This window comes from Ambystoma mexicanum, chromosome 11, assembly GCF_040938575.1.
Source record: "Ambystoma mexicanum isolate Mex_15411 chromosome 11, UKY_AmexF1_1, whole genome shotgun sequence".
Classification (NCBI taxonomy): Eukaryota; Metazoa; Chordata; class Amphibia; order Caudata; family Ambystomatidae; genus Ambystoma; species Ambystoma mexicanum.
The window spans coordinates 848,459,152-848,486,161 of NC_090934.1; the positions used below are offsets into that span (position 1 = coordinate 848,459,152).

The window sequence follows — 27,010 nt, forward strand, 5'->3', positions numbered from 1 at the left end:
AATTCAAGAGCATGCGTGGAACGCTCTGTTTGCCCTCTGCTTAGCGCCATCGATGATGCAGTGAAGAAGAGTACTGAAGACTTCCTATTCCCCTACCTGCTCTCAGGGCCCCCCCATGGCTCCCCTCTCCCTCCTCCATACTCGCGGCTATCTGCTCTATGAAAGTCTCCTCCAAATAGGTGCTCCTCAGCTCCACCATCACAATCAAAGACAAAATGTCGACTCTCGTGCCTGCCCTGGCTGATATCTGCAACCACTCCTTCACCATCCCTCTAGCACTGCCTCGTGCGCCTTCTCCTAAAAAAATTAATTAAAAAAAAACATCAGCCAACCCCTCCTGCCCAGCTAACTACCGCTCTATCTCCACTACCCCCTTCCTGGGCAAACTCTTCGAGAAGTTGTTCATCTCCCAACTGACCCACCATACTGAATCTGTTGGCTTTCTCCATGTCTTCCAGTCTGGTTTGCGAGCATCCAGAGACATGAAACTGCTCTCCTGAACACCTGTGAAGACCTGCTCTCAAACCTTGATTCCAACTCTCCTTCTGTTCTCACCCTCCTTGATTTGTCCTCTGCCTTTGACACAGTCAATCATGCCATCCTCATTAAGCTGCTCTGTGATTCTCTTGGCATCACGGACCTGGCACTGGATTGGTTGACCTCCTTCCTTTCTAACCGGCCTTCCCAAGTGCAACTGGGCCCTTTCCTCTCGTCCACATAAATCTTATTTATTTATAAATGTATAAAGCGTAACTAAGGCACGAGTTCGTCTAGGTGCTAACAAAGGCAGTACAACGGAAAGAGCAGCCCTACATAGAATTTGCACCCCGACTAGTTAGAACAAGTGGGTTGTTAAGTGCCCTGCGAAAAGGGAAAAACTCCTCAAGGGCTCTAAGAGAATGGGAGCAAATTCCATAGTAAAGGAGCCGTTACCAAAAAATAGCGGCCTCCCAACCGGGCAGGCGGATGCCTAGGTATTTTGAGAAGTAGCTGGGAGGAGGAATGCAGTTGCCTAACTGGATGGTAATGTTCTATCTTTTCCTTTAGATAGGGTGGGCCTATGCCTTACAGAGCCTGGTGAGTGACGGAGGATATTAAACTTAATCCAAGCCGCAAAAGGAAGCCAATGAAGCTGGTGCAACAGAGGGGGTAAGACTAGGTGCGGTAAGCACCAGTCTAGCTACCGCATTCTGAAGTGCCTGCATACGTTGTATCTGATATTTGGGCTACCCAAATAGATCCCATTGCAGCAGTCCAGCGATCCCATTATGGTCGAAGTAACCATCATAGTTAGATTGTCTGCAAGTAACAGAGGCAGGATATTCCTCAAAACCTTAAGTTTCCCAAACCCTGCATTTCAGACAGCCGAAATATGTGCTTCCCGTGAGCCACTAGGTAAAAGCCTCACCCTAGAGCTTTTTACAGATTCACGTACTGATGGGTACGGGCCAAGTGTGTCAGGCCAAAATTGGGAATTCCAAAGACCACTAGCAGTTTGGGGACCAAACACCAGAACCTCCGTTTTCGCTCTGTTCAGCTTTAGCCAATTGCCAGAAATTCACTTGCCTATGCTATCCAGGCACTTTCAGAATTTACTAAAGGGTTCAGTTAGTGGGGAGTCTAGCCGAAACACTGAGTGTCATCCGCATAGGTGTAAAAAAAGACTCTGGACTCAGCAATCGGGTCTGCCAATAGGCGTACATACAAGTTAAAAAAGAGGGGGGACCGAGCTGATCCCTGAGGGACCCCACAAGACACTCTACAGATCGGAGCCTGACAAGCCTGGAAAGGAATGGTTTGGGTTCGTTCTGCAAGAAACAACCCAAACCATGCCAATTAAGACCCGGTGAGACAACTGCCTGCTCAAGACGAGCCAACAGAATGCCATGATCCACAGTATCAAATGCTGCTGAGAAGTCCAGGAGAATTAATATTCCCATTTCTCCATGTTCCTGGAGGAGGGCTAGGTCATCAAGGAGTGAAATCATTACAGATTCTGTGCCCATTGATGGACGGAAGCCATATTGAAATGGATGTAGGCAGTTACTTTTTTCCAATAATTGTGAGAACTGAGGTGTGATTACTGCCTCCATAAGCTTCATTATGGCCGAAGGTAACGATATGGGCCTGTAATTATCCACCACCAAAGGGTCCAGATTTGATTTATTCAAAATGGGGGGAGGGTTTGGGGGGGCGGGAGTACTGCATGTTTCAAAGTGGCTGGAATTCTCCCCACTGTAAAGGAATCGTGAAGGACCTCGGCAAACAAACACTGTCCTCAGAGGAAGGGCCTTTAAAACATGCAGTGGCACAGCATCAAAGGGTGAGGCAGTTTTCAGACCATCCAAAAACCTTTGCGTCACAGCATCATCCAAAGGCTTCAAAACCAAATGTGTCTGCCAGAATAGGCAAATTGCATCCCTCCAAGGAGGGACCTGTAAATCCTCAACCTAAGAGGCCATTCACCCCTTTGCAATAACTTGATGAATAGCTCTAATTTTGTCAGAGAAAAACATATTAATTGCATTGCATTGAAGTTGTGCATCTGGCAGATTTATCCTGTCTTTTCAAAGAACATGCAGTCAGCTCCTTAGCCACTTCGAACAATTCCCTAGAGGAACATGCTGCTTCCGATATCCTATTCACATAGAATTTTGATTTTTCTTCCACAAACATCTCAAGATAGCGAGCAACTGCTTGTTTATAAGTAATATGTGCTTCCAAGCCATAGCTTAGTCGCCACTTCCTCTCAAGACGTCAGCAGGCCTGCTTTTGGGACAGCAAGGCGGCAGTGAAACAAGCCGCCATAGGCTTAATTCTCCCAAAATGAGACATGATGAGGGCCAGATATTCTGCAACGTTAGTCAGAGATTTAAGGAGAGACGTACAGAGATCATCTTCTCCTCCCATATACTCGGAATTTGCCTCAATCAACTGATCTGCAAAAAGGGCTAGGTCCATAATCTGCGTGCCTGCAGGCCATGAGAGAGCAACGGCGCACAGTATGGTACCATAATAATAAAAGGGCACCAATAAATGATCAAACCAGGTAACCGGAACCGGAGCAAAGCTTGCTGTCAAACTCCCTTCAGAGAAAATGAGGTCAAGCAAATTGCCATTGTTGTGGGTGGGGAGAGGATTACAAAGGTTTAGAGATAAATCTGCTAGGCTAGTCAGCATATTACTGGAACTCTCTGCATGTGGCATCCCTCAGTGCTCGATCCTATTGCTGTGGCTCTTCAACATCTTGCCCCTCTGGCCCACTTGATCTCCTCCTTCTCCTCATTTTCAGTGTTAAGCTTATGACACACAGCTCTCCTTCAATATTCCCTCCAATACCATCTCTTCTTCCTCTCTCATTCCTGACTGTTATCAGGCATGGTGCACAGCTAATGATCTCTGTCTTAACGCCAGTAAGACAGAGATCCTTCTCACTGGGACCTCTGCTCCCGGCTTCCCTCCCACTCTCTAGCCGCTCTCCTTGGGTTCCCTCCCCTCACAATCTTGTGGGGCTAAAGACCTTGGTGTCATCTTTGACTCCTCTCGCTCTCCTTCTCCCCTCTCATCACAGACTTTACCAAGAAGGCCCCCTTTCAGCTTTACCTCCTCCAGAGCTCTGTTTCTCTCTAGGTTGGACTACTGCAACAGCCTCTTCCTCAGTCTGCCTCTTTCCTCTCTTCGCATCCTTCAACTAATCCAGAATAGGACTGCAAGACCTCTCCTTGGCCTCAAGCCCAGGGACTGCATTTCTCCTACCCCAAAATCTCCCCACTGGCTTCCGGTGGCTGTACGGATCTAATCAAAGACCCTCTGCATCATCCACAAGGGTTTCTGGGGTCTGGGACCCCACCCCATCCAACTCTCTTTCCCTAAATACCTCCCTGCTAGAACTGTTCGGTCCTCTAGCTTCAACTCTCTGCAGATCAGACTTTTTTCCAAGCAGAGAGTGGGGGGTGGATCTCGCTCTTCGGCAGGTGCCTCCCTCTGGAATGGCCTTCCTGCCTCTCAGACTTCAGCCGGACCGCCTTAGGTTCTGGAAGCTTCTAAAGACCCTGCTCTTATCTACGTAGTTCCCTCTCAACCTCCCTTGCTAATGCCCCCATCCGCCACTGCGACTGGTAACCTGGGCACTGCCCTTCCAGTCCCCCTTCCCTGACTAGCCTGGTGGGTTGGGCATCCTCCCGGGTATGGTCCATCGCACTTAGACGGTTAGTCTCCCCCAGGCATCCCCTGGCACTTGGTCCAGGAGGCTGAGCATGGGCCTAATGTAGATGTTAAATAGTGCTGGGGCGATGTAGGAATCCTGTGGGACATCACAGTTCATGGCTGCTGGGGAGGAGCTGGCATGATCTCTTGCCACTCTAGCCGTCCGGAGCCCCAGGAAGGAAGGAATCCATTGAGCTGCCAGACTGGAACAGGAGGCCTGGTGCTTTAATCTGGTCACCAACAGAGAGTGGTCAACCAGATCAAAAGCCGGCGAGACATCCAGGAGCATAAGTAAAGCTGTTTGGCCTCCGTCCACAATGCTGGCGAGGTTGGACTTGAGAGCCCGCATTGGTGGTTTCAGTGCCGTGCCTTGATCCAAAGCCCGACTGATGTGAACCCAGGATGTCATTGTTTTCGATAAGTTCCTGGAACTGTGTCTATGCCACACGATCCAGGATTTTTAACAGGAAAAGCACATTTGCTATTGGTCAATAGCTTTTGGCGACTGATTTTTGGTGTTCCTTTTTTCACTAATTGAATGATCCATGCTTCCTTTAATGAGAGCGGGACCTTGCCTTTGCTGAATATGAGACTGACTAGTTTAGTGGTCCATGGGACTAGTACGTCAAAGCAGCTTTTGAAGATGCTGGCAGTGCTTCAGTTTTGGTGCACTGTTTAAACTCTAATTTGGGAGACACATTCTCATCATGAAGGATGCTAGGACTGGAAGGCGGATGTCAGGGCTCCCCTGTGTTTATTAGAATCCCTTGTCGAGCAAGGATGGCCTGCTGATGTCCTGTGATTTTAGAAGAGAATTCATTGTGTATCTCCTGACACCAGGCTGAGTTTCTGTTAAATGCTCGATTCCCTGTGGATTTGCCTTCAAATTCCTTCAGAATTTTTAAGAGTTATTCGGAGCTGGATTTTTCTATAGATATCCTATTGTTGTAGCTAGTTGATTTAGCCTTGACAATAGCTTTCTTTAATTCTTTTACAGATTGCTTATAGAGTAAGGTTTTCAGGAGATGGATATTTCCACCATTCCCTTGCAGATGCTCTTTTTGTATGATGGTATCATTGTACCAGGAGCTCTTACGGATTTAGGTTTTTATCTTCTTAGCCCTTACTGGGGCAAGAGTCTCGATGGCAGAATCCATGATGGATGTTAGGTGAGTCAGAAGGTCGGTGGAGTTGTTAAAGGAGTCCAGGGAGGATAACCTGGCCGTGAGCAAAGTAGACAATTTCAGGGGTGTTCTATTTTTCAGATTTCTGGTTTTCTTGAGATTTTTAGGTTGTGCGTCCACTCTCAATGGTGGTGCTGGAGGGTAGACTAGAGATTTCACAATGTAATGATCGGACCAGGCACAGGGGAGAACAGCAATGTTTGTAGTGTGCAGACGGTGCGTCGGAACCCAGTCCAGTGCGTGTCCGCCTTCGTGGGTTGGCAGTTTGACCCTTTGAGTAAAACCGATGGTCTCTAGGGTGGCGAGGAGAGAGTAGGCTTGCTTGTCTTGCTGATCATCAGCCCATAGGTTGAGGTCACCTATTACATTAACTTCATTATTCAGAAAACCAAGGAATTGTTCTTCAAATTGTGGCATGTCTGTAGGCGGTCTGCAGATCGCGAGGATGTTCAAGGTTATATTGTCATTAACTTTCATTTTTACCAGGAGACTTACCTTCTGGAGTTGCAGGAGTGATTGTGGGGCAGTTTAAATTTGTTTTAATCAATCGGGCTATCCCTCTGCCTCTCTTGGCTAAGCGGTCGGCGTGAAAGATTTGGTGGTCTGAGGGGATGGCCAGAGTGGTGTCTGTGGGTGTTGATTGATTGAGCAAAGTCTCTGCGACTGCGAGGAGATCGGGGGATGTGCCTGTCAGGGGGTCTTCTATTTCCACCTCGTGCTGCATAAGAGAGTGAGTGTTTAATAGGTATAAGTTTAGCGGCAAGCTCAGAGAGATTGAACTGCCTAAGGTGTCTGGCGTCGCCAGAGGAGGATCGGATGTAGTGCTGCGGCTAAACGAGTTAGCAATAGGAGGAAACCCTTCAGCATCCTACACCAAGTTGTTCAGGTCAGATTTTGGTGAATTAGGTTTGTGACATGAATTTAAGATTTTACCGGTGGCCTGGCAGTACTTGTAGGGAGCACAGGTGTCGTAGTACATCGGTGTAATAAAGTTATTTCCATGAGGGAGGGGTTCGATGGCCGTGCATGATGTCTTGTCAAACCGTGCGCCCTCGTCCTCAGGAGTTGGTGAAGTAACGGTCACCTGCGTGAGGAAAGGACCAGAGGTGGGGCATCCCAGAGTGCAAGACGGCACCGCGGGCCTGCTAAACCTTGCCAGGATGTCAACATGTCTTAGGCGGTAGGACACGAGGGTATGTTGCGGAGTCCAGGGTGTTAGAACAGAGCCCCTCAATGATATGATAAACGCTAGGCATGATGGCCAACGCTGCAGTGTGCACAATACCTGGACTAAGCAGGGAGCAAAGCGAGGAGAATGGTGCAGCAAGTGGCTCTCATCAGACGCAAACCAGTGATAACCGGCCTGGCAAATGCGCTGGCGCAAACGCACGGGCATGGTGGCACCATGGGCTCAGCTTTCTTACCAATTAGAAGCACAACAATATTAATTGTATTCCATGCTTTTTGCCACAAAGTGTGACTCGCCTATTTTCAAGAGCTACTCTGCCTCCACTTGGAAAAGTTGGGCTTCCTGTAACAAACATTTTTGTTTTTGTGTACCTAATCTAGGACTACCCTCATATAGTTACTTCATTTGTTAACATTCCAAAACAACAGTTTGACATCTGTAAGAACTACTTCATCATCATTACTAGTAGCACCCAATATCACCTTCCATTGCTTGCTACCAAGCTATTGGTGAGACTAGCCATATCGCCACCTGTTACAGTCTTTGCTAGTACTGCTTTGGCGTTTCAATTTGTAAATTTTCCAGATATTTTTATTTTTTTATTTTTATTTGTATATATACAAGAAACCTTTACAAACAAACATTTTACAGAAATTACATGTAGTTCACAAAACAATATAAAAATGCTTCTAAGCATCACTGACCATAAGATGTTAAAGAAAAGAATTTCACGATACATAAAACATCTTCCTCTTTAAAATATCGATCGATACCCTACATCACTCTTGTCCTGTTAAACAGCACATTGTTTCGTCAAGACAAAACGGATGATCTTGGGTTAAGTAAGCATGTATCGTCTAGATACATTTACCATTGCATTATTCATTTCAAATAAAAACAAACCTTTGTCATCAGCAATATAGTACATAATCGTTTCGCATTTATACATGAAATTGGTACCAACAAACCTAAATAGAAATAGACAACCTCATAAGAACCATTAGGCTAAATGCAACCAATTAGGTTGGTTGAAGGGTTTAGGGGCAAATGCGAAAGTAGTTGAAATCACAAACTCCAAAACCAAGGTAAAGGGAAAAAATGCCTTATGGAGGTTAGTCAGATCTTCCACTGGAATTCATTACAGTGGACTATCGTACAACTAGAAATGTATTGTCATCAACACTTCTTCAAACTTAAACAAAAATCTATTGAGTGCCAATTGGAAGGATGCGCTTTCTCCTCTCCATCATCTTTCCCAAATGTACTGACGCGCAAGGAGTAAAAGCACCCAACAAGATATTACGATCTTGTTCAAAGTGCGTCCAGTAAACCACCAAATGTTTCATGTTTTGTTAAAGATAGGCAAAGTCGACAAGTTAGCTTAGTGTGCAACGTAGGAGCGTATCTATAATGAGTCTGCTCCAAAGTAGAGAATTGGTTTAATTTAAACTGCATATAACTCCGCCTTGCCTTTGCACAAGGAAATTTCAGAATATACATACAGCGCACAAGTCTTTTTCTTTCAAAAAGTGCATACTCAATGTAAGTCTTCTAAGTGTGATTGGCCTCGATGGTCCCAATCCAATCCGGATCACACAATTTTTGGTTTACATTGGGCAGGCCTGCCACTAGATCTTCGACAGTAGCGAAGAGGTCTTTCAGATCTTGAAACAAGGAATTCCTTGGAGGGATAAGCCTTTTAGCATAGAGTATAAGCTTACGCCATGCATATCTTGATGCAAGTGACAAAAGCCCCAATTCGTGCAGAATTATGGAGTTGGGTATGGCCAATGCCAACCCTAAGGTACTTTTCCATATCTGGCCTTGTAATGAATTTAAGACTTCGTCTAAATTCACAAGACATATGTCCAGGCCAAATAATAAAGTTGGCCCCACTTTCAATAAGTAAAAATCAATTGGAGGTACCAAAGAAAATGTACCGTACTTGTTAAATATTATTCTCATTGGGAAAGCAATGGGTGCGCCTTTACCTTTAAACCAGCAGTCTAAGATTTCAACAAGTTGCAATCCAAGATGGCATAGCCCAGATAGCGTAGAGTTGACCCGTTGAATATTTTATCCAGCAATATTCCATCGGTATGCTTTGACACGCTTTCTATTAGAAAAAATGATGATGTTGGACTTTGAGGGATTTGCTTGGAGATTGTGTGTAGTGGCAAAGTTTGAAAATGCAGTAAGCTTCAACTGCAGACCAAATGGTGTCCTATCCAGCAGGAGAATATCGTCAGCAAAACATATCCAATGCAGATTCAAATTTCGCAATCTCGCTGGATACATTGCCTGATCTGTCCACAGTGCATCAATATCACACATGTAGAGGTTAAACAATGTAGCAGCGAGATTGCAGCCTTGCTTTACCCCTGTTACCGTAGGAATAACAGGAGTAAGAGCAACATGTTGGTTTATCCACACTTGAAAATACATGTTCGTTTGGAGCAATGCCACCAACTGCACAAGTCTGCGAGGAAAGCCTAATAGCAACATCTTAGACCATAGTAATTCCCGAACCACTGAATCAAAGGCTGATGTCAAGACCGACGCTGCCATATAAAGTGGGCCTAAGTTAGCAGATTTGGACATCGAGAACAGATGAGCTACAACCGTCGTATTAAGCGACGTGCCCATCTGCTTACGAAATCCAACTTGGAATTTAGAATAAACATGGTTCAATAATAAAGGTCTCAAGGTGTCTAAGGAGCAAAATTGCAAACACCTTAGCAGCCGAGTACATAAGGACAATTGGTCTAAAGTTGGCCGGATCGTGAATATCTCCCTTCTTATGTATTGGAATAATAGCATACCGCCAAGAAGATGGAATATGACTAGAACGTAAAATGTAATCAAATTTGGTGAACAAAATTGCTGCCCAAAAGTGCAGATCTGATTTTAACAGACAGGGAGTAGTTTTTAAACGTCCGATGGCCCAAAGGATGTCATCTGTTGAGAAAGACAAGTCATCAGTGTACATGGCATGGAGTATCCCAGAATCATATTCTTTAAATAACGGCGGTAATTGGAATTTTGCATCGAATAAGATTGCCATACATTAACCGAGATGGAGGAGCATAGATTATAGCTTTTGTTCTTTGCAGTATCTCTTAAGATAGACCATATATTGCACACATCTCTCTCACAAAATAAGGTCATCATTTTTTGGTTTTCATCTCAATGGATCTGGTGTTTCATTATTTTCAAATGAATTCTGTAAAATTGACAGATTAGATGTTTGCACGCGATGTAATTCGAGTAAGCCAGGTTCAACTTAAGTAGAGCTCTTAAAGCATTGTTTCTGGAGCTTTATGTTGAGCAATTTTGACGTGATAAGGATGAATATGATCCATATATGCATTCTTATGATCATGCATCAACTCATGGAGGTGTGATTTAATTATGAGAGTATTCCAACCCTCTCCATGGTGCGAATGAATGGATAAGCGATGGTGGTCATAAACTTGCCATCCGTCCCTATTTACTAAATAGGTAAATTGTCTACAAAGCCCAGGATGCCAGTGGACTGAATGTCGCGTTCGGTCAATCTGGATAAGCGCCAAAGTTGCATCAGAGGAGAGAAGTTCCATTTCCAAATCAATTTGTAATGTAATTGGGAAGTGGTCACTTAACACAGTTGTAGAAATAACAGGCTTTACCAGTGCGAGCAAATCCGCAGAGACAATCCTAGATTTTTCCCTCCGGAACTAATCATTTTTAAATTGTAATTTCATGTACAATATGGAATATACATCACAAAAATATTACTAAAACTCAAACTGTAGCCTGCGCCTCTACTTCACATTCTGTTTGGATTTCCATCAATCCCCCCCACTAGCCACCTCTTAGGGAACCCATTTCCGTCCCTGTTGCACCTAATGATGCTTTATGGATTTCAGTTGGTGTAGGTCCTTTTAAAACATTAATCAAAGCTATTTAAACAATGCCTAGCATGTACATTAAAAAGGCACACTCTCTCCAATTCATCAGTGAAAAACAGTCAAATAGAAATCCATAAAAGAAATTTGACACACTACCAGAGACATAACTGCCAACCCCAGTGATTCCCGTTAATCAGTCTCGCCCCATTAATACCCACTTACCATCAGCACAATATGCCCAGATAAGATTTCATGCAATCCCACCTTTATTTGCACACCCAAACTCCTAGCATTGCTCTGATGCTCAATCCATTGCGCCAACCCATCTCTCTACTGGTGTTGGCCAGAATATTGCACTGATGGTTGGTCTATGCGTAACCTGACCCCAACCACCACCCACCATGCATGTTTGTTTACATAATAAGTGAATACTCCCACACTCACCTCTCTTTGCATAATTCTAGGATTTTGTGTGACCTGATGGTCTCTTTCACAATTGCACGCACACTCAGCCCACGTATTGCTTTAGTGTTTGGCTTTCTAAAGCCCACCTCCATTCCTGCCCTCACTCAATTCAAACTAAACTTATCACCCTCTCCTTACTTTCTCTTCCTCCCCTTATATCTTGTCACTTCCACTCATTCCACTACTAAATTGCTTGGCCTCATCCCTTCTACTACCAATCCTTCTGATCCCCCCCCACAGTTCTGGTGTGTTGCTATACTCGGATCGCTTTCTCCTCATCCTCAGTCATAACATTCAGATACTTAATCTTTTGTACACCCCAAAAGCAGGTGCTTGTTATTCAGATCCTCCACCTACCCAGGCTTTAAAATGTACCATAAAGCTTACCCTGATTTTTTATCTCAGCTTTCAACAGCTTCTCCATGGCATTCTCGTGAGCTACATCTAGCGGCAGCTCCCCCTCACTGTTGACCGATGCAATGTTTGCGCCATGCTTCAGCAGATACCTTGCAGGAATCATAAAGGAGTGGTTAGTCTTTGGAGACTTGGAAGAGCTGAAGCACATATCTGTTTATTTTTCACAGGTGTAATCCTCACATTATAAACACTTATTATATCTAGTAACAAAACATTTATCCAGGAAGGAAATTCTTCAAACTTGCAATGAATACACACAATCCAAAAAAAAGCATAATTAATATAAAATTCATTAAAATCAGAGTAAATCATTTTTACATTCTGTCTCCATCCAACTTATAATCACTATATAAAATCAAGCAAAAGCATATCAATTGATAAATTCATTACACTCAGATGGTAAACATTAAACAATCATTTTAGCAATCTGTCCCTAGTTCTCATAGCAAATCTTAAGTATCCCATCAGTGACCATCCTATAGCAGGGCTACCTGTCTTTAGTAGGAAGTAAAGAGCTGGTTTGCATTGCCTAAAATGTAAAAGTTTCAGTAATGGGATAAGAAAATTATGGTGAGCTGCCGGACAAAAGAACAGATGTAACAGACCTTCCTTAGGAGCATTACAGATCTGACAATGGTGATTCAGTGTCGAACTGTCCCTCTATTTTGCCTTAATCCCATTTATCCATATGGTATTAAACTGTGCTCTCTCAATAAGTAGACAATGGAATATTACCTTGGCCCAATATAAATAGCCAGGAAGCTGGGCATCAAGCAATATTGTATGGTTTCGGTTTGCCGGTTTCAAGATTTCAAAAGATTCCCTTTCCAAATGACGTTGAATATGCAGGTCGGAGACAATTCTGCTTGCCAATGATTTCGATATGCCACCCCCGGCCCCGGAGGGACTGCTTCATAAAGGCAAGCCAAGGTATTGGAAAGCATTCCTTTCAGTCCCCATGATACAATGCATGATCTCTTTGGGTAACACTGCATTATCATTTGTCGACACCATAACTTGACCAGCTGCATCCTTATGTCATCCTTACTATATCTAACATTTTTCCAGAGACGGTTGCATGGCTTACTATAACTTGCTAATGTCTATGGTCTTTAGAATTTGTACTAAACCCATAACATCAACTTGAAAGGTTTGTCACTGAAGGTCACAGGATTGTATTAAACTGTGAGTGGAGTGGCAAGGTGGCGGGGAGTTGAGTGGGGTATTTTTTCAAGACATGCTACCTTTGCGTCGCTTTAAGAAAAGGGTAATGACGCCCAAAGTAGACCTGCAAATGTAATCTGGTAAACAGACGCTACACCCCCGTTTTGTCCTAAGATTTTGATACGGCCATGCTTCAACAGGGCAAGGTAATTGAGGCCCAGATAGAAGAGATTACCTTATCCTGGATTATGCAGGATTAATTCCCAGAGTAGCCCCGCTTGAGCTTAAGAGTAGTGCAGCCGCACATACTGCAATAACCATCCCATGAAGTTACCAGCATGCCTCAAGACCTTCCAGAAGGCCAGTCCATGGTTGCTCGAGGTCTAGGAGAGTAAGATTTTCTGTGCTCTCCTGTTTTTCCTGGTTTCAACATGGCCAGCTTCACAATGACGCCCATGTAATATGGAAGGGCTAAAATCCTTACCATAAATTGGGGTACCCTGCCTGTAATAATCTGGTTGTGATAATAAAAATGTAAATAGTTCACATGCTGTTGGACTGGATAGGACCTGTAACGCCCTGTTCAAAGTGAATCCTGTCCGGGAACTTCATGAATTATTTGCATGTATTTGTGTGACTCAGATATTGCCGGCATCATGGAGGGAGAGCAATATAATCCCTGTACATAAGAAAGGCAATATAAGCTCTCCTAGTAAATTCCATCTTTTAGCCAAATTTTCTCTTGAGTGCTATAGGAAGAACGAAATGGACAAACAGCAATACTATTATCCCCCAGTAACAGACTGGATTACAAAGGGATCTAGTACCCTGTGCTTTAATTACTCTTGAAACTCTGATTGAATACACCTGGGCAAAGCAGCAACTGCCTGTGTACACTGTTTATATAGATTTTAGCACTGCTTTTGATACCATCCTTAGAGAACAATTATGGTTTGAACTGGATAGATTGGGAATACCAAAAGGGCTATTATCAATGATTATAAAGCTGCATACAAACGTTAGAATTAGAATGGATGGAGAATGACGAATAATGGACAGGGTTGTATTTTAGCTCATGCCCCGTTTAACTGATCTGCAAGCCATATTCGATATGCCTTGAGCTAATCCCATAAAATATGGTGGAAGCAATACAAATTGGCTGGGCTATGCAGATGATATAGTTATTCTTGACTATACCCAAAATGGATTACAGGCTAAAATGGAAGGTGATGGGAAACTATGCCAGAGTTCATGGTCTAAAGATTAACATGGAGAAAACAAAAATCATGGAATTCATGCGCCATCAAAATTTAAAACAAAGGAAAGCTTATAGCTAGACTATAGATGAGCGAAAGATTGAAATTCTGTCGACATAAATATCTGGGTTTGATATTTGATGACAGATTGAATTGGTGGTCCCAGTAGGAATATGTTGAGGAGAAGATTGATCAAGAAGTAGGTGCAATATGTAAATTGTCAAGAAAGAAAGGTGGATTCACATTAGAATCCTTATTAATTGTATATCTGTCTAGGATCTGCACCTATATGTTATATGGTACATAAGTATGGGGTGGTAAATATATCAATGCTCTGAAATAATGGAAGGAAGGGTACTGAAAAAATGATTAAGAATTCCAAGAACAATCTCGATTTTGTATATACGCCCTGAATGTGATATAGTTGGCATTGAAAGTCTTATAAAGATTAGGCTGCTGTTGTTGCATAGGACATTTATGGAGATGAATTGTAATGTGCTTATACATCAATTGGCCTTAAGCTATAAAAATATGAACTCCCCTATTAAGAACAGCTGTATAGAATGGATATGCATTTTTTTTTACGCATTGGACCCCCATGATTGGTGTCTCCGATATACAATATCCGATATCTAGATACAAAACTCTGGTTAATGAGGTTATGAACTCTATTGATGGAGAACAAACTCTGGTGGATTTAGCTGCCTAAGTGAATAGCCCTAATTTCATCAAATATGGGATGGATATCAGGGCTAAACCCAAGTACATTTATGCCTTTCCAGATTGCCATACTGTCAGACAATATAGGTTAATGAAATTGAATGCAGTATTGACCTATGAAATTATTGGTACAAGATGGGGGATTCCTCAAAGTGAACGGTTTTGCAGACTATGTGGAGTATCGAAAAGAAACTATTAGACAACTTCTAGTTGACTGCGAAAGCCAGACAACCTTGAGCCAACAAAATTTGATCAAATATAGGAATTATGTAACTTAATTTATTATGGTGTACAATTATGATCTTACTTCCGATTGGGACTGATCGAGGCAACTGGAAGTTAGATGATGATCCCTTTATGTGCAATTTGTGTTTTTTACACTATACGATTCCTTTACTCGCTTCACTACACCGCAACAGAACAAACCACACATCGCCTCGCACAAAAGCACATGAAGGCTACCAACCGAAAAACACACCTAAGCTCAGCAAATAGAGTAAACAGAATTGAAGCTGCCATCTGCACATCACAGCTCTCTTGCTCTTTTCTCCTGCTCATTTCTACTTACACCCTCACCCTCGTGCCTTACAGATCCACCAGAGCACCAAGGGACCATGCAGGTGGTGACAGTGCAGGGAATAAGAAACTTTAACATTACATAGCATGTTTATTATTGACTACGAATTTTAGGTGTAACTAGGGGATTTTAAGGCTTATTTAATTGGTTGTTTCTATTGCAAATCTGTATATGTATGTGTTACAATCATATTTCACCAATAATATTGTGTACAAAATCATGAATTGACTAAATATATGCTTGAAAAATGTTTTTAAAAATGACCACTGCGGAGTCAAAGCTTGTGCTCAGTGTCACATTTTGAACAAAATGACAAGTCTAGGTGCTCCGAGACTTCTGCGGTAGCCAGTGCTCCAGATAAAATTTTGAAGTGGGAATATTTTACTCCCTATGTTTTAAAGTTGGAAGTAAAATTATTTTTCGGGGAGTATAAATGTAAGTCCATTTCCCAATGGGAGTATTTTATAAGCGAGTAAAATTGTGTTAAGAGGAAAACGGAAATGTTTCTGTAATCATTTCTTTGCACCTAGTTATTCATGTACATTAAAAAGATGCACGTTTACTTCTTCCCATCAGGTTGCAAAAATAGTAATTTCTTCTTCTTGTACTACATGCACAACTAGTTGAATCAAATTCATGGAGCGGTTTGGGTAAAAGCAGGGGCACAAGGTCCTACCTGTCTCCGTTTTTTTTGTTGGGAGCATTTTTACTCCCCATTTTAATTTATGGGGAGTATTGGCTTATTTTTTGGGAGTAAAAGTGCTGATACACCCCTTATCTATAGTGCTGGCTGTGGCGATTGAGCGCCTGGAGACTGCCCCTGGGTGGTAGCAGTGCACGGTATAAAGCAACATAAAATATGGCGCAGTATAAAAGCAGTATGAAAATATGTTACAAAGGGGGAATATTGACATTTTTTATTCATTTTTTAAGGCAGTTGCAAATGGGGTAAATTGTCATTTCTGACAAGCAACTCCTCTCAAATGTTGTTAAGAGTTGCCAGGTGTGTACAATCTGTACACATTGAAATTTCGAATGCTTATGAATCTGATTAGGAGAACTTCCACCACTGTCTGGCACCCATTCTCCCCACTTTGGCTTGCTAGCTGAGGGGTCCCTCCGTGTTCATCTGTGGGCGCACTGGTGTTCTCATTGCTGCTTTCCAACCACAAAGGTTCCCCCTCCCTGGCCCTCATTCCTGTGAGGTGGCCTTACTGTTGCGTAAAGCGCTGTACAAGCAACAAATCATGTCACAGCCTTATATTAACAGTCAAAGATAAGCAAGCTAAGAGAAGGGTGCCAGCGTTTTACAGCATCTGGCTCGTCTCTCCCTACCTTGTTTGTAGCACACCCACCTGTGCCTTTCACACATGCAATTGAGCACAGATTGCATAGGGCTCTCAGGCTATAATTTCTCAATATAGGTGTGCACATATAAATATGCTCAGTTATCCTACTCCCGCCTCTCTTGCTGTTAACTAAAATAAAGTCTAGCATGACATGACATGGAACAAACTCCTAATAATAGCCTTTTTGATATCCAGGTGTCAGGCCTTTTCAATTTTATTGTACTTATTTCACCACTACATTCCCTTGCAGTCTGTTAACATTCACATGTATGCACAGTCTTTTCTTGGCTTTGAAGCTTGACAGTCACAGAATTAACATTGTGGACGTTCATCTGGGGGCACACTTAACAGAGCTGTCTGGGCAGAAAAGCCACAAACCTTCCAGTATTGACCAAATACACACTAAAGCACATCCAACATTACAGTGCGCATTAACTTACAAGTCTCCAAATAGGCCTTGGAAACAACTCTTTTACCACAGCACTTTAGGAAATATCCTCTTGCCTATTGCAGAACTACGGTCCATCAAAAAGGTCTGATGTGCACCCATGTTACTGCAAAACATGGTTTCCCCCGCTGCATCCCACCCTCCTGGTTTTCACAACAATTATTTCCCACTTTGCCATCCTCTTGTCCACTCACTAATTTCCTTTCCCTCCAGCACACCAAGGTCGCATCCTCTGGCAAGTGCACAGTACGCCACACCATGCACAAGACTATGTGCCCAGAAACTACCACAGTGGTGAATTGGCACAGTAAAAAAGCATATTAGCATAACATAACATCCTTTAACACAGTTTTCTCAGTGAATGTTATAGATTTGTATTGACCAGATGTCCCCTTTAACAATGTTTTTGTTACCAAATTACACAGGTTTTTATTAAAAGAACTTAACAATTATGTCCCCTTAACAAATATACAAAGAAGGTCTGGACTCGTACGTGAAAGCATGAATCCAGCCGTAGAAAGGTGCACAAACAAATTCAGAGGGCAACAAGGTTCCCCTGTGGGCGGCAGCCTCCAGGAATACAGAGCTAAAAGGGGCCCAAAACCAGGCGCCACTGGTTGCCGCATACAATCCAGAGTCATGAGCCTCCAAAATTATTTCTGCAACAAGACGAATGGCTGCAAGAGGTTTACCCGGAAATGCCCCTCTTTACTTTCCAACAACCAGCCAATCTCAGAGAAATTATATTACAACAGAAGCCACGTTCCAAAAACAGGGAAAATTGAACAAGTCCAGACAAAAACTAAAAGACGTTTAACATGTCCACATATTTGCAGTTCAAATACATTAAAGATACCCCACACAGGGCCAGAATACAGAATGATGGCGAGTTTAACATGTGTATCGAATAATGTTGTGTCCATGAATATGTTTAAGTAATTACTCAGGGCAAGGTACTGTGTAGGATAAACTGGTCAACATCTACATAGGCACATGAATCTCAGCCGTAGAAGCACTGGGAGATGCATGAAAGTCAGCCCCGGAGGTGAGCACATTTTGAAACCAAATCATGCTCTTGAGGGTGCTAAAATTACTGTGCTCAAAGTTCATTTCAGGACAGAAAAAGCAAGGATGGCATATGAATACAAATGCATGCTGATATACTCAAGTGGCTTGAACTGTTACTGTAGATTTCTTCGAATACCATTTCACCGAAATGCCCTATAAGTCCTTTAAAAAAAGGTCCAGCACCAAAGGCCCAAGTGCCCCCGTCTCATATCCAGCTATGCTCTTTCCTCATGGGGAGTGGAGAAACACAATCGCAATGTGGCGTCAGACCCCAGCCTTGCCAAACCAACCTTCACAGGTCAAAGGCGCAACATATGATTGATTGATTCCCTCTCCTTAATGTCCTCCTAAAGGAATAAGCTCAATATGCGGATACAATCCTGAAAAGGGATCAACCTGTCTAAATGGCTCTGTCCCAACCAGACCGGCCCCTTACAGGTATGACTGGAAATGTGACCAAACGCCTTGTTGGCTTTTCAAATGCAATTTGTCTCACATGTGACAGCATGTGCTTATGGTTCCTAGATAAACATAAATGAGGACATACAACTGACTGTGCTTCTGACCTACCGGTTGTTAAAAGGAATTTACCAACCATCATTTCATGCTTTCTGAGAGCAGCCTAGAAGTGCCTCTTTCTCTTGGCTGGCCTCCAATAGTGGATGTTATGTTGTCTTTATTTATAAAGCGCATGTATGCCGAAGCATCTTGGCGCAATAAGGAGTAAAATAGGATTTTTAGGCCAATATCGTGATGTTATAACAAATAGGTCTTTAGAGTGTTGCGAAAGGCAAGATGATTACCTGTGGCACTGAGGGTGGACAAGATGGAATTCCATCATTTGGCTGCTGCCACTGAGAAGGATCGACCACCAACCCCCTCAAAACAATAGCGAGGTAACGGAAGGAAGCAAGCGTCCTTAGCACACAGGAAGGTTGGTAGGGGCAGAATTTTTCCTGCAGATATTCTGCTCCTCGGCCATAAAAGGTCAGCTGAACCATGGAAAGTGACTTAAACTGCACCTGTTGCAGTACAGGGAGCCAGTTAAGTGAGCGGAGAGCCAGTGGGATATGAGAACCATATGGAGTACTGTGCAAATCTGCAAGGTTCTGAAGTATCTGTAGTCTGTGAAATAGAGGGGCTGAGCAAGAAGAACAAGTTACTTCTTACCTTGTAACGTTCTTTTAATGGGATGTTCCTCCGACGTATTCCTTATCTTAGATATCTCTTTCCAGCTTTGCTGGCCTCGGAAATGTTCTCTCTCTAGAGGGTGCTGCGCGTCGACGTCCGCCGAGTCGATGTCCCTCGACAGCTGCCGTATCAACGTCGTCATCATCTTGCCTATAAAGGCTGCGCGCAGCGTCCGTTGCTCAGTTCTGTTTTGTAGCCCACAATAATTCTTTCTGGACTAGACTAATCACCCTGAAGGAGCGTAAACTGCAACAACAAGGGAAGTAGTACTGCGGGGATGGATGGGAGGGTCGATAAGGAATACGTCGGAGGAACATCCCATCGAAAGAACGTTACAAGGTAAGAAGTAACTTGTTCTTCGAAGGGATTGTGTCCTCCGACGTATTCCCTATCTTAGATAGGCTCCCATAGCAGTATTCTGTTATTGGAGGTGTACTGACTTCATGCTTCCTCTTATTGATGAATAGAGTGCAATACTGCCCTTCCAAACCTAGTTTCCTGACTGGAGGAGGAATCCAAGTTGTAAAACCATGTAAAGGTATGGACGGACGACCATGTGGCAGCCGCACATATGTCTCGAACCGGCACTCCTCTTTTGAGGGCCGATGAAGCTGCAATACCTCTGGTCGAATGAGCCCTAAGATTTTGAGGGGGCTCTTTTCCTGCCACTTTATAACATTCCAAAATGGCTAAAATAATCCATCTGGAAATGGTCTGCTTAGTTATCGGTAGCCCCAGCTTGTGACCTGCGTAGCCTAAAAACAGCTGGTCTGCTGGTCTTATCCTAGCCTAATGTAAAAACTTAAAGCCCTTCTTGGGTCCAGCCTGTGTAACCTCTCTTCCTCTTTCCCCGGATGGGGAGGAGGATAGAAAGATGGAAGGGTAATCTTCTGTGTGATATGAAATTCAGAAACCACCTTTGGGAGGAAATTAGGCTTCACTTGCAGAACAACTTTGTCTTTGTGAAAGATTGTATGAGGGGGTTTACAAGAAAGAGCTTGTAACTCGCTCACCCTTCTAGCAGATGTAAGTGCTACTAATAAAACAGTCTTAAGGGTAAGAAACCTTAACGAACAAGAGTGGAGTGGTTCGAAAGGTGTGCCCATCAGGAAAGTTCGGACTAAATTTAAATCCCCATAGGGGAACCTGGAATGGTCTTTGGGGATAAACGTTAGTTAACCCCTTTAGAAACTGTATTACCAAGGGTAACTTGAAATAGGATGGTTCTTCCGTAGTGCGCTTAAAGATGGATAGCGCTGCGAGATAGCCCTTGATAGTGCCAACTTGAAGGCCTGAATTTGCCAAGTAGAGTAGAAAGGATAACACCGTTGGTGTACCACATGAAAAGGGGTCGATATTCTCTTCTCTACACCAGCTGCAAAATCTGTTCCAACGGCAGCGGTATAAAGATTTTGTTGCTGGCCTTCTTGCCGAAAGCAACACCTCCATAACGTCATCAGGGAGGTCCCAATCCTTGTACCTCAGCATTTCAGAAGCCAAGCGTGAAGGTTGAGGGTTTTGATGTCTGGATGAAGAACCTGACCTCCCTTCTGTGAGAGCAGATTCTCTCTGAGTGGAAGTCGAATTGGAAGGCAGGGACTGGTGGAAACGCGTAAAGGAGTGGAAACTCCCAGTCCACTATGATCGCGTCTCCCAGAGCTCCTCTCGGGGGAAATTCCCTTGAACAGAACAGATCGCACTTCCTGTTGACACTGGTGGCGAACAGATCCAACTGAGGGGTTCCCCAAAGGGCGAAGATCTCTTGAAGGACTTCCTGAGCTAGTTCCCACTCGTGGGAGACTGTGCTCTGCCTGCTCAGAGCGTCCGCTGTCAAGTTCTTCTCTCCGGCTAGGTCAACTGCCGATAGAGAGATTCCTTCTTGGATTGCCCAAAACCAGAGCTGCATCGCCTCTCTGCACAGTGGTAGTGATCCTACGCCTCCTCTTTTGTTGAGTTAATGTATGGCCACTGTGTTGTCCGTCATTATCAGGACATTCTTTCCTTGTACAGATGGCAGAAAAGCCTTCAGCGCAAGTCTGATGGCCCTCAGCTCTAACAGGTTGATATGTAGTCTGGACTCCGATGGAGACCAACGACCGCTGATCGTCAAGTCGTTGGCGTGGGCTCCCCACCCCGTAAGAGAGGCATCCGTGACTACTGTAATCTCCGGCCAAGGTTGCCAAAACTGCTCTCCTTTCAGAATGTTCTCCTGACAGGCCCACCTCTGAAGGTCTCGAGCCACCCTGTCGGGAACCTGAAGAAGATCTGTCATTCTCCCTGAGAATTGTGACCACTGAGTTCTCAGTGCCCACTGGAGAGATCTCATTCTCAGGCGAGCCTCTGGCACTAGGAAAATGCAGGATGCCATGAGGCCTAGCAACCTCAAAAAGTCGAAGGCTGGGAGAAGGTGGGCATTTTGAAACTTGGTAACCATCTGTAGAATATCTTGAGCCCTCACCTCTGGTTGCGAGGCTTTTCCCAGGGAAGTGTCCAGGATCGCTCCGATGAACTGGAGTCTCTGCGATGGTATAATTTGTGACTTCTTTAAATTGAGGGAGAAGCCCAGTCTGTGAAGGGAGTGGCAAACATGATCTAGCTGGATCTGAGCTTGTTCCGAAGATACAGCTCTGATCAACCAATCGTCCAGGTAGGGGTAGACGTGAATCCCTTCCCTCCTTAGACTTGCAGCCACTACCGACATTAACTTGGTGAAGACCCTCGCGGCGGTGGTCAGCCCAAATGGCAGAACTCGAAATTGATAATGAGAGTTGCCAATTGCGAACCTCAGGTATTTCCTGTGTTTGAGATGGATTGGCACATGGAAATAAGCGTCCTGAAGGTCCAGAGATACCAACCAGTCCTGGAACTGAAGGGCCTGAAGGATCTGAGAGAGAGTTACCATCTTGAATTTGTCTTTCCTGAGGAATTTGTTCAATTCCCGCAAGTCCAAGATGGGTCTCAGTCCTCCGTCTTTCTTTGGTATGAGAAAGTAAGGGGAGTACCAGCCCTTGTTCCTCTCCGCTACAGGTACCGGTTCTATGGCACGTTTCTCTAGCAGGTCTAAAATTTCCTGCAAGAGGAGCAGATCTGGAACTTTTTGAGAGCTGATCGCCGGTGGATGACTCTGAGGTATGCGTAGGAGAGGCAGGCAGTAACCTTGTGCAACTGTCTCCAATGCCCAAGCATCTGACGTGATAGCCTGCTATTCCGCAAGATGTTGAGTTAACCTGCCTCCTACAGGTGTCTTGTGAGGGAAGTCCTCAGAGTGAGTGGTTTAAGGGGCGGCTGATGCAGATGCCGATGGTAAAGAGGCAGCTGCTGTTGCTGCGGCTTTTGAATATCTACCCCATCCACCTCGGGTAGTTCTTCTTTGTCCCCTTTGAGCCGGTCGTCCTCTACCTCTTCCGAATGCGGAGTAGAAGCGAAAAGACTTGCCTCTCGCAGAGGTTCCTGTGGGACGAAAAGGTGTCTGACGGATTGCAGCGCCTAGGGATTTTGCTGCTGCCTTTGATGTTTGCAGTTTTTCTAAACTGTCATCCGCCTTTTTCCCAAACAAAGAAGAGCCATCAAATGGCATGTTCAAGAGCCTGGCTTGCACATCTGGGGCAAAACCAGACTTCCTCAACCAAGCAAATCTCCTGGTTGTTGTACTTGCCGCCATTGCTCTGCTGATACTGTCAGCCGAGTCAATGCCCGTCTGGAGGGATTAGCACATAGCGTCTTTACCGTCCCTTATGATATTTAGGAACGCCTCCATTTCTTCTCCCTCCGGGATGCAGTCAGCCGCTGTAGAAGCACACTCCCAAAGTGTATGGCTAAATCTAGCAAGGGTGCAAGTAGCATTAATAGATTTTAACGCCATGCTACATGCCGAAAAGACTTTCTTAGCCATAGCATCGTATTTCTTATCGTCCCTGTCCTGTGGGACGGTAGGGTAAGCAGTCTTGATGTCAGTAGAAGATGCTGCCTGTACCACCAGACTTTCTGGGGATGGGTGTTTGGACAAAAACTCCGGGTCTGCAGAAGATACCCTGTATTTAGCAGACAGTTTTTTATTTACTGCCGGGACGACATCTGGGGTTTCCCAGTTCGTCATCATTTTTCTTTGAAGAGCTTTATGAAAAGGTACTACAGGATCCTCCTGTGGACCTTTATCAAGAATATCCGTGAGGTCATCCTGTTGGTAAGCCGGTGAAGGTGTTGACCACCTCATAAATTCTGTAATCCTGGCCATTAAGGCTCTATAAGGGGTTTCAGCATGCTCCCCCGGGTCTGGCCTAGCGAACTCCACCTCTGGGGAATTGTCTAAACCACTTGCCTCATGTAAGGAATCATGGAGTTCCTTTAATCTGCGTTCCTTTGAGGATAACTCCTCTTGAACTGGGGTTGCAGATCCCTGCAACTCAAATGGCTCTTCTTGATCAGACAGTTCTCCCTCTTCCATAATTGAAGGCATTGTTCTCAATTGGTCTGAGCTCACAAAGGGTGTGAAACCCATCTCCAAGGCAGAGGGTGCCAAACTTGTCGTAATCGGCCTCGAAAATGTCGATGTCGTCAACGCCGACGTCGAAGGCTTCGAAAGTGGCGTCGAAAACAAAGGTGGAGGCCTCGAGGTCTTCGATAGAATCGGAATTCTGCTCGAGGATATCGACAATCTCGACGACATCGAAGACCTGGGAATAGCCACTGGGTGCGCCGCAACTGTGACTTTCCTTGGCGTCGACGCCGGTGTTGAGGATGGCGTCGAGTCGACAGACCCGTGTGTCGAAGGTCCCTTTGACAACGGCGTCGAAGACACCGACCTCGGCGTCGACGGAACCTTCGGCGACGGAACCTTCGAAGAAGGATCCGAGGTCTTTGCTTTACTCGAGGGTTCATGACGCGCTCGAGAAGCTTCCTTCGCCGGGTGCTGCGACTCGCGGCATTTTGGACCTTCGGGTCTTTCGACCAGAGCATCGCTCTCGGCAGTCTTCGAGGGGGTCGAGGCCGCTTTCTCGAAGACGCTCATATTTTTTCGGAATTCCTCCCATTCAGCCCGGGAACTATGCTTCGTGGGGCAAGGGATTCTCTTAGGTGAAACAGAGGACGAGAAGGACGAAGAAGGGGATCTTCGGCGTCTCCTTTTCGAGTGCTTCGATCTCGAAGAGTGATGGGACCCGCTTCGAGATCTGGAGCGCGAATGGTGACGAGGAGACGAATGTCTCGACTTCGTCGAGGAAGAAGAAGCTTTAGAAGTCTCACCTTTTTCTAGCTTCCCCCTACGCTCCTTCAGGGCTTTAGCTGTCATGGACATACAGTCCTCACACTCCGAACAATGGTGTTCAGCTCCCAAACACCACAGACAGACCCTGTGAGGGTCCGTTAGCGACATCTTTTTTCCACAGTCTCTGCATTTTTTAAAGCCGGACCAAGGGGTCGTCTGTTCAAACGAGGAAGCCATCGAGTATGGAGCGAATATCTCGAGGAAAATGGAATAATATATCTATTCCGAGGCACTGAGTAAGCGCGGAAAATCGGAACTGAGCAACGGACGCTGTGCGCAGCCTTTATAGGCCGGATGACGTCGATACGGCGGCTGTCGAGGGACATCGACTCGGCAGACGTCGACGCGCAGCGCCCTCTAGAGAGAAAAAATTTCCGAGGACAGCAAAGCTGGAAAGAGATATCCAAGATAACGAATACGTCGGAGGACACAATCCCTTCGAAATAGAGCGTTACAATAGTCTGGCTGGCTGAGGACCAGGGAAGCGGTCACCACAGGACGAACGTTAGCCAGAAGTAATGGTAAGACTTTACGCAGGATTCTGAGTTGAAACAACCCAGCCTTACAATAGCACATACTTGGGCGCAGGTGGATAGAGAAAAGGAGAATTTGAATCCCAAATTCCTTACCTTGTACAGGTGTAGGGCAGAGACCAAGCTCAGGGGGCCAAAAAGCTGAAGACCAGGCTGAGACAGAAGATGAAAGTACTCTAGGGAGGGTGGGTGCAGCACCAGGACCTGTGCATTATCCCCGTTGAGTTTCAGCCAGTTGTCACCCATCCACCACTGCCAGGCAGCTCCTAAACTGCGACGCTATGTCCGGCTGGGCGGAGTCCAGCCAGACGATGATTGAGTGTCATCAGCATAGGAGTAACACCTGAGGCCGTGGGAGCAGATGAGCAAAACAAAAGGCTGAATGAGGATATTAAACAATGCTGGGGACAAGGCAGAACCCTGTGCAACCCCACAGTGTAAAGAGGAAGGCGCAAAAGAAAAGTATGAGTGTGTTAGTGCCTGCCTTCATTCTGTCAGAAAGGAGGCGAACCAGGAGAGGACTTGTCCCTAGAGACCGGCCAGCGCGAGGCGATCCAACTAAACTAGTCTATGTCGAATGCCGCAGAGAGATCTAACGCAATCAGGTCACCCACTGCCCCCCGGTCAGCCAATCTGACCAGGTCATCAAATGACAGAGACCAGCACACACTCCAAGCCCCAGCCAGGGTGGAAAACGGATTGAAAAGGATTAAGAAATAGATAGTGTTCTAGAAAAGAGGTAAGAAGAGGGGAAACCAAGGATTCCAGCAGCTTCATGAAATAAAATGGGGTAAAAATTGGCGGGTACCAAGGGGTCAAGAGATGGCTTTTCCAAGTGGAATGACTACTGATTGCTTGAGTTCAATGGAAATAGTGCCTGAAAGGCAGGAATTGTTAACTGCTTGTGTGATCCAAACTAAAATGTGGGGCATCATTTCCTTTAGAATTCTCAGAGGAATTGCATCAGAAAGTGATGCAGACTTAAGTCGTCTGGTGGCTGTGTCAACATCTTCAGTAGAGAAGACAGGAAAAGTGGCCCATTGTTGTTCAGACGAAGGGATAGGATTAACGGCACCTATAATATCAGTGCAGGTGCCAGACAAACCTATCTGGTCACGTATGGTGCTGACTTTGGTTGCAAAGAAGCTGGCTTAGCCTGAGAGTGAGTAACATGAGATGTTGTGTCCGGCCTAGAAGATAGTGTTCGTACCGGAGAGAATTGCTCCCTTGGGCGATTGACGGCTTCTACCACCCTCTGAGTGTAGCAGGCACATTTAGCCAGATGAATAGCTTGATGGTAAGATTTGGACGCCTGCAAAAAACCTATTTTATCATGGGAAAAATATGAGCCCTGCCACTTCCGCTCAGCTTGGCGTTTTGAAAGTCATAAGACTTTCAATTTGTCGGTGGCTCAGGGCTGGGAAGGACGACCTACCAGTTTACATAATTTAAGCAGAGCCAGTATGTCAGCCACCAAATTGAAGACTTGTGTCACAGTGGAAAGTCCATAGTATCAGAGCACGACACTGAGCCTGGATGTTCGCGACAATGTCTGCATTCAAGGGTTTGACCCAGCTGCGTTGCAGCGGGTATTTAAAATCAGGATTAACATCGGGAGCACGAGCATGCATCAAGAAAGGAACAACCATGTGGTCAGACCACAGAATAAGAAAAGGCATGAATGTGGATACCATAACATTACTTGCAAATACCAAGTCCAGCGTGTTTCCGAGCGAGTAGGTAGGGTCATTACTGAATTATTCCAAGCCCAAGTCACTCATTGCTTCAAAGAATTGCTTTACAGAAAGGGTAGATGAAGAGTTACATTTAAGATTTAAGTCACCTACAATTATTAGATTCAAAAATTTCAATTCTAGATCTGCGTCGAATTCCAAGAATTGACCACAAAAAAAAGGCATCGGCTCCAGGAGACTGTACACCATAAAGGTGTGGAGGCTGGATGAGACAGAAGAACAAGTTACTTACCAACTGTAACGTTCTTTCGACTGGATGTTCCTCCCACGTATTCCTCATCTTATGATAAATCGTTATCTCCAGCTTTGCTGCTTTGGAAAAAAGATATTTCGGCA

The 27,010-nt window shown here is 44.8% G+C and overlaps 1 protein-coding gene across 3 annotated transcripts in view; it reads right to left on the reverse strand.

The window, feature by feature from the left end:
* Positions 1-27,010, reverse strand: part of LOC138503813 (protein phosphatase 1 regulatory subunit 12A-like) — a 977,826-nt gene that overhangs the window by 465,656 nt on the left and 485,160 nt on the right. For all 3 annotated transcript variants that reach the window (XM_069623833.1, XM_069623832.1, XM_069623831.1), the window contains exon 3: positions 11,322-11,440. In XM_069623833.1, coding sequence (XP_069479934.1) covers positions 11,322-11,440 — 119 coding nt within the window. The remainder of the gene's footprint in view (positions 1-11,321; positions 11,441-27,010) is intronic.